General features: G+C 48.2%; 1 protein-coding gene across 9 annotated transcripts in view; it reads left to right on the top strand.

Annotated features, from left to right (window-relative positions):
• The first annotated feature begins 1,043 nt into the window (after positions 1 to 1,043).
• ABCB10 (ATP binding cassette subfamily B member 10) overlaps positions 1,044 to 16,586 on the top strand; it is a 36,174-nt gene continuing 20,631 nt past the window's right edge. For 2 of the 9 annotated variants that reach the window (XR_005884699.1, XM_040988064.1), the window contains exons 1-6: positions 1,064 to 1,611; positions 9,125 to 9,325; positions 10,112 to 10,314; positions 12,678 to 12,812; positions 14,955 to 15,101; positions 15,976 to 16,111. Coding sequence is in view for 8 of the 9 variants with exons in the window: in XM_040988064.1 (XP_040843998.1) it covers positions 1,110 to 1,611; positions 9,125 to 9,325; positions 10,112 to 10,314; positions 12,678 to 12,812; positions 14,955 to 15,101; positions 15,976 to 16,111 (1,324 nt within the window). In the remaining variant the exon portion in view is untranslated. Of the gene's footprint in view, positions 1,612 to 9,124; positions 9,326 to 10,111; positions 10,315 to 12,677; positions 12,813 to 14,954; positions 15,102 to 15,975; positions 16,112 to 16,586 lie in introns of all 9 variants that reach the window. The other 7 variants (XM_040988069.1, XM_040988065.1, XM_040988063.1 and 4 more) reach the window with 7 other exon arrangements.

Genomic DNA, 16,586 nt, shown 5'->3' with positions numbered 1-16,586 from the left:
CAGGGACTTTCTTTTTTTTTAACATAAAGAGCATAGGTTTTATGTAGTTCAAAGCTATAACAAGAAGTTTAATTTTTTTTTTTTGCCCCAATTCCGACTTGCAACAATTCTGCCCTTATTTACCTGATTTGCGGCTCTTGTTTCTGTTGGGTGAGTTCATGAATTCTGCCCCAGGAGCAACTGTCCCACCTGCCTCACTCAGTAGAAGACAAAACTAAAGTCAACTAGACTAACCCCAATGGGCTAGTTCAGTCCCAAGTGTTGCGTCCGAGTTACTCCCTCTCCCGCAGAAGCGTCTTGCGGGCTTCCAGTCCCGCTGTCCTTTTTGCACGTGCGTTACAAACCATTGCGTGCTCACTGGCCTGCTCCACGCCGAGCTGCCTCGGAGCCTCCACCACGTCCACCTTCGCCTTCTCGAGGTGATTCCGTTTCACCGTTCACCTAAGACCCTCTCCGCAACGCCTTCCAGAGCTGTGCAGACCCGCAGCCGAGGACCTTCGCGGCCCTTCCGCATCTCAGCCCAGCGCTCTACAGCCGGATGTGGGGTAACAGGGTCACCCCTGCCAAGCTGCACCCCATCAGGCCAAGGTACCGTGCTCCCACCCCCCAGCCCCGGACCCAGGTCTGCGCACTCCGCCCTATGGGCTGGCGTGAGAAAGAGCTGGCACTGCTCGCTGGAGGAGGCGACCTCTGACAGAAAACCAGGAAAAAGCCTCCGGCGCGGTAGCAGTACGCAGGCGCGCCAGGGCGCTTGTCCCTGCCCCGGCGCGGCCCTGTTGGTGCTCTGGTCCCCGATGGGGGGCGCTGCGGGAGAGCGCCACGGGAAGGTGTTGGGTGGGCTGCTCCCGAGAGGGGAGTGCGGGCCGGGTGGCCGCCGCAGAGGTGGGGCCTGTGCTGGCCTGGGAGTGCCCCGGAGCGGGATGGGGATAGGGCGGCCGCGGCTCGGGGCGCTACCCCGGGGCGCGGACCCGATAAGGCGGGTGACAGCGGGGCCCGGAGGGGCGGGCAGTGCCGCGTCCACGCCTTACGCTCGGGGCCGGGCCAGGAGGGTCCTGGGCTTGGCGGGTGCCGCGCCAGCCGGCTGAGGCGCACGGCTCACTGGCGGCGCCATGCGCGGCTCCGGCGCCTGGCCGCTTCTGCTGCTCGCGCGGCACTGCCCGGCGGTACCGGGGCGTCTCCTGCCGGCTGCCTGCCTGTGGACCCCGGTCACTCGCGCCCCAGGGTCTCTGCCCCTGCTCACGGGCCTGAGAGCGGCGCGGCCCTGGGGCGCAGGGCCGGGGCTCGTCGTGGGTACTGGAGGCGCGCGCTGCCTGGCTGGGGGTCCCGAGGGCCCCGGGCGCGGTGCGACCGTCGTGCGGCTCTTGGGGCTGTGGGCTCGGCCTCGGGACGCCTGCAGGTGCGGAGCGCTCCTCGGGCCGGGGACTCGCCGGCTCCTGAGCGCCGGGCCCCCTGGCGGCCCCGCAGCCGCTGCCCGGGCGGGAGGCGAGGCCTGGCGGCGCGGGTCGGCGGCCACTGCTGGGGACGACTCGCGCCTGCGGCCGGCAGAGGTCCAGCGATCCGATGCCCGGAAGCTCCTGGGGCTGGCGTATCCCGAACGCGGGAGACTGGCAGGTAGGGGGTGCCCCCAACCCGCCGCGCAGCTATTGCTCCTCGCGCAGATCCCAGGGCGTCAGAGAGCTCCTCTCCGCTGCCCTTGCTGGAGGGAGGCGGAGGTTTCACCTACGGCTGGTGCCGCCAAGTTCTGGCCGGCCAGCACACCTCTGAATGGCCTTGTGAAGATTTCGGATGCTGAGGACTTCTTCCCAGAATGTTGTTTAGTTTCTTGGTGCACGTTACGCAAACTGGCTAGTGGCTCGCGTGGGGGGAGGCTTTGGATCTGTTACATCTCCATGTGAGTGCATGGGCCCTGACACTTGGACCTCTTTTCCTGCTTTCCCAGCTAGATTAGCAAGGAGCTAAGAATGCTTATTTTGTATTATGCTGTTTTTTTTTTTTTTTTAAGTCAGTTGTGTTAGACCCATTAATCAAGCCAGTCGACGCTGTTTGTACAATGTGAAGAAATCGGTATGAACTCTCAAGAGCTTTGGGCTTTCGCCTCCCTGAGCGGGACAGGGAAGATTACTGCGCTGTGTTCAGAATAATAAACCTTGGCCACAGTATTGTAGATGATAACACAGCTAGATTATTAATTTATGTTTTAAATAATGATTTACTTGTTTGAAAGGGAGAGTTACAGAGAGAGGAAGAGAGAGAGCTTCCATCTACAAATAGCCGTTGCAGCCAGGAGCTTCTTCCAGGTAGCCCACCTAAGTGCTGAGCTCCAATGCTTTCCCAGACCATTAGCAGGGAGCTGGGTAAGTGCAGCAGCTGGGATACGAACCAGCGCCCATGAGATGCCAGCATTGCAGCTGGCGGTTTAACCTGCTATGTACAATGCCAGCCCCCAAATTTAAAATGTTTAAGCATTTATTGATGTGTTTCAAAGGTAGAGTTCCACACAGAGAAGGAGAGGCGCTTGCTTCACTCCTCGGATGGCTGCAGTGCCGGAAGTGGAGCAGCCAAGGCTCAAACCTGTGTTCATTGCAGGCAACAGCTCAAGCTCAGGTTACAGTCTGGGTTTTCTGTTTTGTTTTGATAAATTGAAACGACCAACCCTGGTTGTGCAATGAGATTAGCTGCCACCTGGAGTCCCAGCTCTTCCTCTTTTGCCCGGCTCCCTGCTAACGTGCCTGGGAAAGCAGCAAAGGAGGCCCGAGTTTCTGGGCCTCACATGGGAGACGTGGATAAAATCCCTGGTTCACTCTCTCCACTTGCTTGTAACAGCAGGACCTGGGTCAACTAGGAACCAGGAGCTCAGGAATTCTATCTGAGTCTTCCCTGAGGGTGGCAGTTACCCCGGAGTTTAAGACATCATCTGCTGGCCATCTGGGGTGTGCATTAGCAGGAAGCTAGATCTGAAGCAAAAGCAGAACTTGACACCAGATCTAAATGGCTTAGGCCACTGTGTCACAACATCTGCCCCAGTTATTTTTATTTTCAAAATAAATAATACAGATTTTTTTATTATAAACATTTCTACTGAAAAATCCTTGTTAGGATTTTCCTTCAGAGGCTCTTATATATATTAAAGTCTATCTGGATGCTGGTATTTATAGAAATAAGAGGAAGTAGGGAACATGTCTTCGTAATGCTGGAGATTAAAGTTTCTTAAAAGTGTACTTTTTAAGATCAAAAGACCAAAAAAAAAAAAATACTGCATTGAAGAGAAGTTATCTTAATGTTAATATTTAGGAAAACAAACACAAAAATCAATTCAAAAGTTCAAAAGCAAAAGTTCAGCTTTAGGTTTGCATCCTGATACTTTGATGTGTCTTGAGCAGTGTATGAAGTGCAGTAAGAGAACTTGGATGGGAAGCGATTTGTATCAGAAGCTTTGGAGGATCGTCCCAGTGGACATGCTTCCCGTGGCTCCGCAGCATGGCTTCCGTGCCTCTTCTCTAACCTGCTCCTTAGTCCCGCTGCCCCCCTCACTCTGTGTAGGAATGTCTAGCTATTTTCCTGACCTTGTGCCCAAGTCCTTTGAGAGGGATAATTCTTCATCTTATCAATGATCAGAAGGAGTCCTCAAAGTTGCCAGGAACAGCATTTGGTCTGGTGAGATAAGAAGTGTTTTGTCAGAGCCTGCTTGCTGAGCTGGGCAGATAGAGGCCATGCTGAGGACTCAGAGCCTCCCCAGCGTGGTGGGGCCTGAGGCTCTGGCCCTCAGGTGTCCTTGGGAGCTTGTGTGTGTGTGGTGGGCCTCGGTCAGCAAGGCAGACGACCAGGGACTGCACACTTCTTCCCTGCCTGCCCCTCCAATTATGGATAGAGAGGCTGTGGTTGGAGATTAGAGCCATTCCTGAAAGCTAGCACCTGCTGGCAGCTTTGGGGGTTTGTAGTTTTAGTTGATGGAGATGGCTCGTGAAGTTGTCCATGCAGGTCACAGCCATGGGGCTGAGGAATGCTCAGAGTGACTGCCCTCTGAACACAGTCTGGACAGTGTCCTGCCAAGAACAGGGCAGTGTGGGTGGGGAGGACAAGCCTTTGACAATGGAGCTGTTGCAGAAGTAGCAGGTATTGCTGTACACCGAAACACCTTGCTTCAAGGAAAACCTGCTGTAGCTGTGTTGTGACCTGTGGCTGACTGGGATTGGCTGAGGTGTCAATACATGTGAGCTGCTAAAAGCACAGAAGGAAAAAGAATGTAAAATTATCTTCTTAAATATTATGTTGGTTATATGTAAATAATATTTGGGATATACTGGGTCCTATAAAGTATTAAAATTAAATCTTGCCTGTATTTTGTAATGTAGCAACTAGAAAAAAGTTACATAGGTGGTTTACATCTTGTGTCTGTTGGAGGGTGTTGGTCCAAGGTGAGCCCCCTGTGTTAGTGGGCAGGTGCTCCTGTGAAGGTGGGAAGATGTCCTCAGCTTTGGAGGACACACTGGGGCTCAGATCCCTGACTGTGGGTCACTTTATGAAATGTACCAAGGAATCTCCAAGCCCTCTGCTTCCTTCCCATCTGTCAGTGCTTCCTGGCTTTGCTCGCTTTCCTTGCTTCCAATCATACCAACATAAAAAAACTTAATAAGATGCTTTTTGCCACTCCGCTTTTAGAACCTGACATGTATTTTATACTTCAGTTCGTCTCATAGAGCCCAGATCCCGACACAGCTAGAGAAGGCGGATGCCTTCACTTAAGATGCCCTGCATCTGGGGGAAGTGTCTTCTAGACTCCTGAAGACCCAGCATATCTAAAGACCACAGTTACCTTCTCGCTCCCAAGCAGCCCCTTGTCTGGGTGTGGACTGCTGTGGGAATCCCTGGGCCTCAGCCAAAGATGTGGGTGGTTACTGTCATGGCAACAGTAGTAATGAGGCAATAGCTTTTGTTTCTTATTTACTAGTGAGCGGGCTGTGTGCCAGATGATTTAGGTATAAATCTCATTTATCTCTCACAACACTTCCATGAGGGAACAGTTATTTTTATTTCCTCTTATAGATAAGGAGTCTGAAGCATAGAGAAGTTGAGTGACTCATGCCAAGTTACACTGCTACATGGCAGAGCTCTGGTTCTGAACCTGTCTGTTTCACCTTGACAACTGGCCCTGTTACTTACTTATTTATCTGTTAGACAGAACTTACTGTGGCATGGCAGCTTAATTTGCTGCCTCCAATGCCAACATCCCATATAGGTGCTGGTTCAGTTCCTGGCTGTTGTACTTACTGTTGAGTTCCCTGCTAATATGTCTGGGAAAGCAGTGGATGATCACCCCCCAGTGCTTGGACCCCTCTGCTCATGGACGAGGCCCAGATGAAGCTTCTGATGTCTGCTTTCAGTCTGACAGCCCCTACTGTTGTAGCCATGGTGGGGGCGGTGAACCAGTGAATGGAAGATCTCTTCCTCTAACTTTGCCTCTCAAAATAAAATTTTTAAAAACTGGCCCTTTAAAAGCTTATTTGTTTTTAAGATACAGTTAGGAATTAGAGGGAGATCTTCCATCCATTCCCCTAAACGGCTGCAACGACTGGGCTTGGACAAGGCTTAAGTCCAGAGTCAAGAGCTTCATCCAGGTTGCCATATGTGTGACAGGACCACAAGTACGTGTGCCATCCTCTGCTGCTTTCCCAGGAACATTAGCAGGGATCTGGACTGAAGTGAAGCAGCCAGGACTGGAACCAGCACTGTAGGGGATGCTGGCATTACACATGGCAGTTTAATGCAGTGCACCACAGTGCCAGCCCACCAGAACTGACTGTTCTGACCTGCTGCCCATATCCCACCAGTCATTATGTTCGGAAGCATCCAGTTCTTAAAATATCCTCGCTCTGTCTCACTGTCCTTTATTACTCTGCTCCCCTCTGGCTCATCCCTGCTTGCCTTTGCCTAGGGTACCAGAGCAGGGTTCTAACCGTCTCCTTGTACCAGCCTCTCCTTTCATTCCATAGATAGAGTGGATCATTTAAAACTGGAACCCCTTCCCAACATAAAGCCCCTATTGACCTGTATTGCCACAGAATCCATATCCTGTTTTATAATCTAGAGCCCACCTTCATTTCTCAGTACTGCTTCCTGTGTCCGCATGAGGTCTTTGCCGCAGCTCCATCCTGCCTGCCTTCCTGAATCCCCAGGAAATCCCTTGTACTTTGGGGAGTATTTGCCGCTGTGGAATGATCGGAAGGATTAATTGCTGGTATAAAACAAGCAAGGAATTTTGCACTGAACCCTCTCTCAGCAGGATGCCTGCTTCCTGAGCTGCCGGTTTGCCTCACCGGGACTGAGTTGTACAGAGCCTGAGTTAGAGGCTCCTGCCCTTTGCACTGCAGGTTCCTCTTGGGGACTGTCTCCAGGACTGGAATACTTTGAAACAAGAATCTGGACCAGCAAACTGAAACGGCCCTAGTCCAGGTTCACATTAATCAGTTGGATTGTGGACTTTTAAACTAGGCTTGTGGGCACTGTGACCTGCCAGACTTTATCTTTCTACCCTAGGCTATTACAGTACTTTGGCCTAATAGATTGTATTGCATGCTTTGCCAAAGTTGCACTGATATATTCATTCAACAAATGCTGATTGAGCTTTTCTTGTGTGCCTGCCACTGTAGGCAGTGAATGAAGCAGATAAAACCCTTTATGTTCTAGTGAAGAGATAGATTTTATTAAGTGAAACATCTAGAATTCCAGAAGGTAGGAATTGCTAGGAAACACGTGAAGCAGGAGAGAGACACACGGTGGCAGGTGTCTTTCAAACAAGACTGTCAGAGCAGCTGCTTTGGAGAGGGGATATTAGAAGAATGACCTCAAGGAGGGGTGAGGTAATGTGTACAAAATGTTCACTGCTTAATAGGCTCACGTTTCTCCAGAGCTGTTTGCCAACTAAATAACCAGTTGACCCTGAGTTTTCTCTACAGCCTGTATTAAGGTTATGTAAAGTGACTGAAACATTGTATAATAAAAGCCAGCGGGAACATAGACATTAACCATAACCCAAGTGAAGAGCGTTGGGGATGCCTGTCTGCTGGGGTTCAGTCTGTGGAATGTCCCTCTGAGAGCCGCACCAGGCAGGCTCGTTGTGGGCTTCTGAGGGTAAGGGATGCACAGAGTACCACACTCAAAAGTGACGCAAGGAAAAAAGAAGACCCTAGTCACCCCATAGAAGTATTCTATTCATATAAGTATTCTACGTGCTCATGATTTATCCTGTAGAATGTTGTCTGTGTGTCTAAACTTTAAAAACTGGCAAGCAAAAAAGTGCCACACATTAGTATTTTTGCATCCTGGGTGTTTGCCTTTTTGCTTTTTCCAGTGACATTGTGTGTCTTGTAAGATTATTCTGTATCACCCTCTGCTTTCAGTGATTACATGTTTGCAAAAAAATGCTTCATATTTGATTTGTCTCCTATCGGTGGGTGTTTTAGGCATTTTGATTCTTTTTTCTGGTATAAGCATTGCTGTAATGAGCTTTCTTGAATCTACGTTTTTCCTCGTACACCTATGGGGGAATCTCTCAGGTAAAATCTCAGAGAGCAATTGCTACAACTAAGGAAATAAGGATTTACATTGTGACTTATTTATGATCAAATCTCTTCAACAAGACTATGCCAGTGTGTACTTCCAGTAGCAGTGTTAAGTCCCTCCTTGCTGACATCTGCAACGGAGTGGGCAATTGAACTGGTAGCGGAAATCATCTGCTAACCGATACCTTAAAAAAAATGTCTTTGTAGTTTAACTGTACATTGCTCTTGTTGCAAGTACGCCCATTTGTGACATGTGATTCTTAATGAATTTTGTTCATATTTTCTGATCAGGCTCTGTTTTTCAAATAATGAACAATTTTGTTTTTTACTTATTTGTGTGTCACAGTCTCTAGAATTTCATTCACCCAAGTTCTTAAGAAAGAATGTATCATGTTTGTTATGGATCCCTGCAACTGCTTTTGGAAGATTGTTTAGTGCATCAAAGTGTGTGTGTGTGTGTGTGTGTGTGTGTGTGTCTGTCTGTCTGTCTGTCTGTCTGTCTGTCCGGCTGTTTAGTTTTGTTAGAAAGAGAGCGCTTCATTTGCAGGCTTGCTCCCATTCACAGGCTCACTGCCCCAAATATAACACGGGTGCTGGACTAGGGCTGAAGCTGAGTTAGGTACTCGGTCAGGATCTGCCACATGGGCAAGTGGGGACACAAGTACTTGGGCCGCCACCACCACTACCTTCCAGGGTCTACCTCAGCAGAAAACTGCAGTCCAGAGCCAGCGCTGAGTCAGGCACTCAGATGGGGAATGGGGCGTGTTCTCCATGGAGACAAAAGCCTGCCCCAAATGTAGTGTTTTGAAATATCAGACATAATCAGAAGTTTCACCTGAGTATTTTGACCTTTATGTGCACTTATACCCAGGAATAACAATATATGTAGGGAAAACATGATCTGAAGTGAATATAAAGGTTGAGAGGTAGTGAAGAGGGCCCGCTGCAGTAGCCTAACAGCTAAACTCCTCGCCTTGCACATGCCAGAATCCCATATGAGTACCAGTTCTAATCCTGGAGGCTCCACTTCCCATCCAGCTCCCTTCCTGTGGCTGGAAAAGCAGTCGAAGATGGCCCAAAACCTTGGGATACACATGGAAGACCCGGAAGGGACTCATGGCTCCTGGCTTCAGATCTCCTCAGCTCCAGCCACTGCGGCTGCTTGGGGAGTGAATCATCAGACAGAGGATCTTCCTCTCAATCTCTCTCCCCCTCTCTGTATATCTGACTTTCCAATAAAAATAAATGAATCTTAAAAAAAAAAAATTAGGCAGTGAAGGAGTCCAGCCTAGATTGGCTTTTGATTATTCCTGGTGAGGAAGGGATGGCTGAGCCAGAAAGTTGTCTGTTCCTGGCTTGGGGCTGACCACACACCTCCTGACAGTCACATTGATTCTCACTCTGGAAGCATGTGGTTCTTCCTTCAGTCAGACCTTCAAGGAGGAAAGGGAAGAAACTGCTGGCATTGACAGCCAGCCCTGCTCTGGAGACTGTGTCCGGGAGGGAAGCCCCTTGAACTCTGCAGCCCACCCCTTTTTGCTGAAGCGCGCCCTTGTGTTTTCCAGCTGCAGTTGGCTTTCTGGCTGTGTCCAGTGTCATCACCATGTCTGCCCCGTTCTTCCTGGGGAAGATCATTGATATCATCTACACCAATCCCACTGTGGACTACGGCGACAATCTGACCCGCCTCTGCCTCGGGCTCGGCTGTGTGTTTCTGTGCGGTGCTACTGCCAATGCCATTCGCGTCTACCTCATGCAGACCTCAGGTAGGTGTCGCCCTCTGCAGGTCACCCTAAGGAAGACGCAGGGCCATCTGCAGGTTGGTCTGGGGCTTGATTCATGAGGGCAGACCCTCATGTCAGGGCTTGTGTGGAAGTAGCAGGTGGCTGGAGGCCGAGTTCTCTCAACTCTTCTCTGACGTGCTGGAGTTGAGCAGTGTGCGAAGTAGCCACACTTACCGCCTGGGAGGTTTGAGATGAAGGCCCTCAGCTGTGAAGTGGGAGTTCTGGGTCTCCTTTGAGGGGCTGCAGAAACCTGTATGTGTCACATGCCTGCGTATTTTTATTTGGTAGCAGCCTTGATAATAACATTGTTTTGGGTATTTTCCAAGAGATTTAGTTGTTACTGAGCGACTCAAGGGCAGAGAGTCAGAATCCGTTGGTTGCCTCTCAGCTAATTAAAATACCCTGCAGTAGGTAACCAGTTCTTGCCATTTGGAGGCTCATAACTAAAGTTGGTTTCCAGAAAGAAACCGAATTAGCATAGGCATATGAACATGATAAAACTTTGTTGTAAATTAGCCTTTAAACACTCACCAGTCACACAATGTTTATTTGATCGCTGTATCCTCCCCCGAGTGCCCAGTCTGTAGGTGTGCAGAGAACATGCGTGTGCACTGTGAATGCGTGACTGTCACTTCTCCAGGGGCTGGCCGGCTCTGAGATGCAGCGCAGCAGGCCTGCTCAGCGGCCGCGGCACTCGGAGGACTGCTGTCTGCTGGGGGGCTGCGCCTTCGAGGGAGCGGTGGCCGTACCCGATGCTTGCTTTTGCAGGCCAGCGCATTGTGAACAGGCTGAGAACTTCGCTGTTTTCCTCCATTCTGAAGCAGGAGGTGGCCTTCTTCGACAAGACTCGCACCGGAGAGCTGATTAACCGCCTCTCCTCAGACACGGCGCTCCTGGGGCACTCGGTTACCGAGAACCTCTCAGACGGGCTGAGGGCCGTGGCCCAGGCTTCTTTCGGCATTGGCATGATGGTATGTTGGCCCGGCTCCTTTTAGTGCCCTCTAGTTAGGGCTGGACCTAGCATTTTAGATGCAAGATGACCTTGAGCTCAGGGAGTGTGGGGATGGGAGCACCCTCCCGGAGGCTGCAGGTTTTAGGGATCACCTCTTCTTCAGATGAAGGCTCATCTGGAGCACGGACTGTGGGGAGTGTTGCTGGGTGTTTCTGAAAGCAGGTGAACCAAGGGTGTAAAGGGCAGAAATGAACGTGAGGCAGAAGGAGCCCTGTGGATGCTGAGAGGAGAGAGGTCGCCATTCCTCTGCATGCCCATGTGTATCTGTGCTCCTCTCAAGAGAGCCTCCCGCATTTCTTGTGAAGGATTTTCCTCCCTTAGCCAGGCAGCTAGAGACGGTCGCTTCTGCTTGCTTTACTTCTTCAAACAGTATTTCTATTCAGGCCGGCACTGTTGGCCACAGAACTGCAGCGGAAGCCGTGTGTGTAACTTTAATGAAGAAGCCTTACGTGTCAGCAGCCTAGTGCCATTTTCCAAATATAAATGGTCCTGTAGTTCAGGAAGAGTTCAAACGGTGGGCGGGGGTTGGCAGAACCACCTGGGGAACCTCTCTCTCTGCCATATACTGTGAATTCAGTATAAGTCACTTGGCCAATTCAGACAGGCCCATCTTAATCTTTGTTTGGAATGCCATATGTAGCCAGATACCACAGACTGGGGCAGTTGAGCAATAGGAATGTATTTTTCACAGTTCTGGAGGCTGAAGTCTAAGCTCAAAGTGGAAGAAAGAGGTTCATTCTGAGGCCTCTTCTCTTGACTTGGAGGCAGTAATCTTGTTCTATGTGCAAATGGTGGACAGAGAATGAGCGATCTGGTTGCCCTACAGGAACACTAATCCTACACTTACATCCTTATGAACTCATTTCATCTTAGTTACCTTCGGAGAGACACCAGATACTTGTGCAAATACAGCTGTCCCAGGGGTTAGGGCTGCGTGAATCTGAGGGAGACAAACACTGAATCCATCTAGGGCCTCCACCACCCGGGATCTGGGACTGTATTTCTTCCACACAAGCTCCCTGAACCTGACTTAAGATGAGCTAAGCAACAAGAATCTGATATTGTCTGTACCACACTGCCAGATTATTAGTTGCCATCACCAGTCTTCCATCACCAGCCACATAGTTCTTCTATTCAAAGTTCCCTTGCAGGTGCCGTGATACCATCACACATGGAGGAGGATGTGGGATTAGTTACCTTGGGTCACGGAGAATCCTGATGGATTGTACCTACACCACCACGGAGAGCTGATACACATTTGAACAGTTCGCTTGAGATCAGTTGCATTCAGGGTCCAGAACTTTGTTCCTGACTCCACCCCAGTTCCTTCACAAGTCTTGGCATCAGAGGCGTGGCTGTGCTCCCTGAGGCTCGGCCCGAGTGTCCTCATGGCCTTGGCTGCTCAGAGTGCTCATTCGTGTTAGCACCTGGATTTAAATCCCATATGCCTCGCTTACTTGGTTGTTTTGTAGCTCCCAACTTGCTGTCTTCCCTGTGAGAGTCAATTATCTACCGAGTGCCTGCAATAGTAGACAGAGGTAATTTACTGAATGAGTAGACGTGACCATTGCTTTATATTCCAGTCTGCGTTGTTTCCTCGGTGTGTTGAGATCTTTGTACTGGTTATTCTATTTTCTGTACAAATGAGGTTTAGTAGGTTTTAATGATGTATCATTTATAATTACCACCATATTATAGGGTTGACAAGAAAACTTACTACTTCTAGAAGTTGGTTATTTCAGCACTTCCAGGTGGTTTCAGGTCACTGACTGCAGAAATAGCTCCAAGTCTTAACTCCACTTGTTAGCTGTGTCTCCTAGGTCTTCTCTGACTCCTTGCTCGGAAGATAGAGGGTTGGTTTTATTTTTGTGTGTTTTTAGTGCCTTTGCCACCTTGATCATTTCACTAGCACGTTATTTTATTTGTTGAGTGCCTTGAGGTGATCCAGACTTGAACACCAAACTCCTGTGAGGCTTACTCAGTGTTAAGCAGAAAGAGTCTGCCCCCCTGGACTCCCATCTACTCTTTCCTCCCTGTTGAAAGACATGCTCTAATATAATAGTATCAGTGTGAAGATAAAATATTTACAATCTTTCATTAGCAGCTTCCTGTCACATTACTTCTGTATGGTAAACTGAATACTCACGGGGCTTTTTGAAGACTAAAGTGATGTGGAGAATTCCGCTGAAACAAGAAATAACAATTTGGAGGTAGCGCCTTCAAACTGGCTGTTCCTGAAGCAGACATGCCTATTTCTTGAAAGGAAAGGAGAATGTCTCGCTGTCCTGTGTAATGAGTACCTCTCGACTTCTGTTTTGGCAGTTTTTCATCTCACCCAGTCTGGCCACCTTTGTTTTGAGTGTGGTGCCTCCAATATCTATTCTTGCAGTGATTTATGGACGATATCTGCGGAAACTGACCAAAGTCAGGCAGGATTCACTGGCACAAGCCACTCAGGTAAAGGCCCCTTCTCACCCCTGTATGTCCAGTAGGGTGAGCTCAGAGCCATGGCTCTCAAGTTCAAAGGCAGGCCCAATGGGATGTGCTTATGTTTTTTAAAAAAATATATTTTGCTTTCACTACTTTCAAGCCTAAGATTTGAAATCTAGAGGACTCTGGCTTCTAGAGTAGATCTCTACCCATGTCTCAGATGGTCTCCAATCTGACTAAACCTTATAAACTTCTAACTTTTTAAAGTATCTATTTATTTTACTTGAAAAAGCAGATTTTACAAAGGGAGAAGGAGAGAATGTCTTCCATCCCCAGATGGCTGCTCAACAGCCAAAGCTGAACTGACCTGAAGTTGTGAGCCAGGAGCTTCTTCAGGGTTTCCCACGTGGTTGCAGAACCATATGTACTCTGCTGTTTTCCCAGGCCATAAGCAGAGAGCTAGATCAGAAGTGAAGCAGCCAGAACATAAGCTGGCACCTATATGGGATCTAAGTCCCCACAAGGCAGAGAATTGCCTTGCTGTGACACCATGCCAGTCTTGAACTTGTAATTTCTTAGTACTTCTTGTGACAACAATATCAACAACACAAAAGCCTATCATTTTGGGGCCCGGCGCGGTGGCGCAGTGATTAAGGTCCTTGCCTTGCACGCCCGGGATCCCATATGGGCGCCGGTTCTATCCTGGCATCCCCACTTCCCTTCCAGCTCCCTGCCTGTGGCCCGGGAAAGCAGTCGAGGACAGCCCAAAGCTTTGGGACCCTGCACCCGCGTGGGAGACCCGGAAGAGGCTCCTGGCTTCGGATTGGCTCAGTCCCAACCGTTGTGCTCATTTGGGGAGTGCATCACCGGACGGAAGATCTTCCTCTCTGTCTCTCCTCTCTGTATATCCACCTTTCCAATAAAAAAAAATAATAAAAATAAATCTTTTTTTTAAAAAAAGCCTATCATTTTATAAAAATAGCTTCTGGGGATAGTGTTGTGGCAAAGTGGCTTAAGCTACTGCTTGTGACATTGGCAACCAGTTCAAATCCTGGCTCCTCTTCTTTGGATATGGCACCTTGCTGATTCACCTGGCAGGGCTAATATGCTGTTAATACTATGAACCTGCTGATACACCTGGTAAGGCAACAGATGATGGCCCAAGTGTTTGGGCCTCTGCCACCATGTGGGAGACCCTGATGGAGTGCCTGGCTCATGGTTTCAGCCTGGTTCAGACCTGGTTGTGGTGACCATTTAAACAGTGAAACACTGGGTGGAAGAAATCTCTTTTTTTCCCTCTCATACTTCTCATTCTGCCTTTTTAAACAGATAAGTAAATAAATCTTTTCAAAAGATTTATTTTATTTTTATTGGAAAGTCAGATATGCAGAAAAGAGGAGAGACAGAGAGAAAGATCTTCTGTCCGATGATTCACTCCCCAAGTGACTGCAACGGCCGGTGCTATGCTGATCCAAAGCCAGGAGCCAGGAACTCTTCTGGGTCGCCCATGTGGGTGCATGGTCTCAAAGCTTTGGGCCATCCTCTACTGCTTTCCCAGGCCATAAGCAGGGAGCTGGATGGGAAGTGGAACGGAAGGGATTACAACCGGCACCCATATAGGATCCTGGCATGTACAAGGCGAAGACTTTAGCCACTAGGCCATGCCGCTGGGCCTGAAATAAATAAATCTTAAGAAAACAGTTTCTGGATAATGTTGCATCCTTTGTTAATTTAATAAAACTAACTTTTCTGTAATGTGCAGCATTTTTTAAGAACACTAAAATATATTTCCTTGTTATAAGACATATAATGTTATCATTGAAAACTTTGAAAAATATAAAAACAAAGCACACATAGTCTCAGAATTAATAACATAAGCATTTTGGAGTGTGGCTTTTCCATTCATATTTTTGTCTGCATAGAGACAAAAGTACCTACTACTTTGCTCTTTTCTCTCAAATCTACCAAGTCTGTCTGTCTATTTTGTATAGGTATTGGTTTATTTTTCCAATGATAAATTTATTCTCTATACTCAGCTATGTAACCTTTTAAAAAAATGTTCTTCAGTTATGTGCCACAGTCGGCTTTCCCTTGGTAGTAGCTTAAATGAGAATCACATTTTAATTTTTCTTCCAGAAACTCTTAAAATGTGTCTTATTATTTTCCCAGCTAGCTGAGGAACGTATTGGAAATATAAGAACTGTTCGGGCTTTTGGAAAAGAGGTGACTGAAATGGAGAAATATGCTGGCCAAATGGACCACCTGATGCAGTTGTCAAGAAAGGAGGCGTTTGCTCGGGCTGGCTTCTTTGGCGCAGTAAGCAGATCACTGTAAAGGAGTCAACAGGGCAGATGTGAGGGTTGGGAGAGATTTTTTTTAAGCTGTGGGTCTTGCCATCAGCAGAAAATAATCCTGGTTTAGTTCAAAGACTGAGTTCATCATTAAGATGGGTTGTGACAGAAAGAGGGGACAAGTAAATGTTATGAGAGAAAAGCTGTGCGTGGTGAGGTCAGAACAGAGCTGCTTAGCCCTGCCATTCTCAGCCCCACCATGTTAGAGTATAAGGAGGTAGGAGCAGCAATCCTAACCGGCCATTGCAGTCATCCTAAAGCCAGGAAAGTTGGAGACTGAATAAGTCCAGTGGGTTGCAAGAAAGAAGGGTCAAAAATTGATCATCATGAACTGAAGCAAGGGCATAAAATACGTAGTTATCCCAAAGACAAATTCCTGCTCTGTTCAAAGTGGCGAGAACTTTAGGTGTCACTCTGCTGGAGGCATAAAACAGAAGGTGAGCTGCCCTTCCCAAAGACCACATTCCCCACAGAGGTCCAAGCAGGGCACAGATGCTGGGTGCCATCCCGTAAATGCAGTGTCCTGGCCAGGAGCACCTCCTTAGCATATTCAAACACATAGAATGATATTTCTTTCTTTCTCATTTGCAAAGCAAGTAAATTGAATAGAATAGGAATATGATGAGTGACTTAACGTCTAGATTTTCATGGTAGAGAAATTATTTTCAGCATTGAAAATATTCCAAACACCTGCTTTATTCGATACTTAACATTTGGAAAAAAAAAAAAGTCTAGCGGTGATGGTTACGTGCAGCAAGAAAAACCTAGGTCATGCTAATGTGTTTTGCATTGCGGGTCTTTTGTTCTCACCTGATCCCTGTGTGTCCTTCCTTCTACAGACTGGGCTCTCTGGGAACCTGATTGTACTTTCCGTCCTGTACAAAGGAGGGCTGCTGATGGGCAGTGCCCACATGACAGTGGGTGAACTCTCTTCCTTCCTAATGTATGCTTTCTGGGTTGGATTAAGCATTGGAGGTATATGATTTTAAAAGGCTTTGGGGGATTACTACTACAGCTAGGCTTTTGTTTTTCTATTTTTAAAGAATGTATTTACTTGAGACAAAGAAAGAGACAGATAGCCAAAGAGCTGTCATCTATTGGCTCCCTCCTTGAATGCCTGCTGGCATCTGGGACTGGACCAGGCTGAAGCCAGGAGCTGGGAATTCAGTCCAGGTCTCCCACGTGGGTAGCAGGAATCCAGCTAACCGTCACCTGCTACCTTCCAGGGTGTGTTTTGTATGTAGCCTTTCCTGTTGCCCTAGTGTGTCTAGTAACACACATGAAAGGCCCTCCATATCTTTTCATGGCTGGATAAATGATTTCTTTTTAATATTGAGTAATATTTTGTTATATGGTTATAACTATAGTTCGCCTCCTACTAAGAACATTCTGAATACTTCAAACTGTGGGCAAGTATGAATAAAGCTATCAGAGACATGTGCAAACTTTT

Source organism: Ochotona curzoniae, unplaced genomic scaffold (genome assembly GCF_017591425.1).
Source record: "Ochotona curzoniae isolate NIBS_2020 unplaced genomic scaffold, NIBS_Ocur_1.0 contig_4797, whole genome shotgun sequence".
Classification (NCBI taxonomy): domain Eukaryota; kingdom Metazoa; phylum Chordata; class Mammalia; order Lagomorpha; family Ochotonidae; genus Ochotona; species Ochotona curzoniae.
This window is presented reverse-complemented; position numbering and strand designations above follow the sequence as displayed.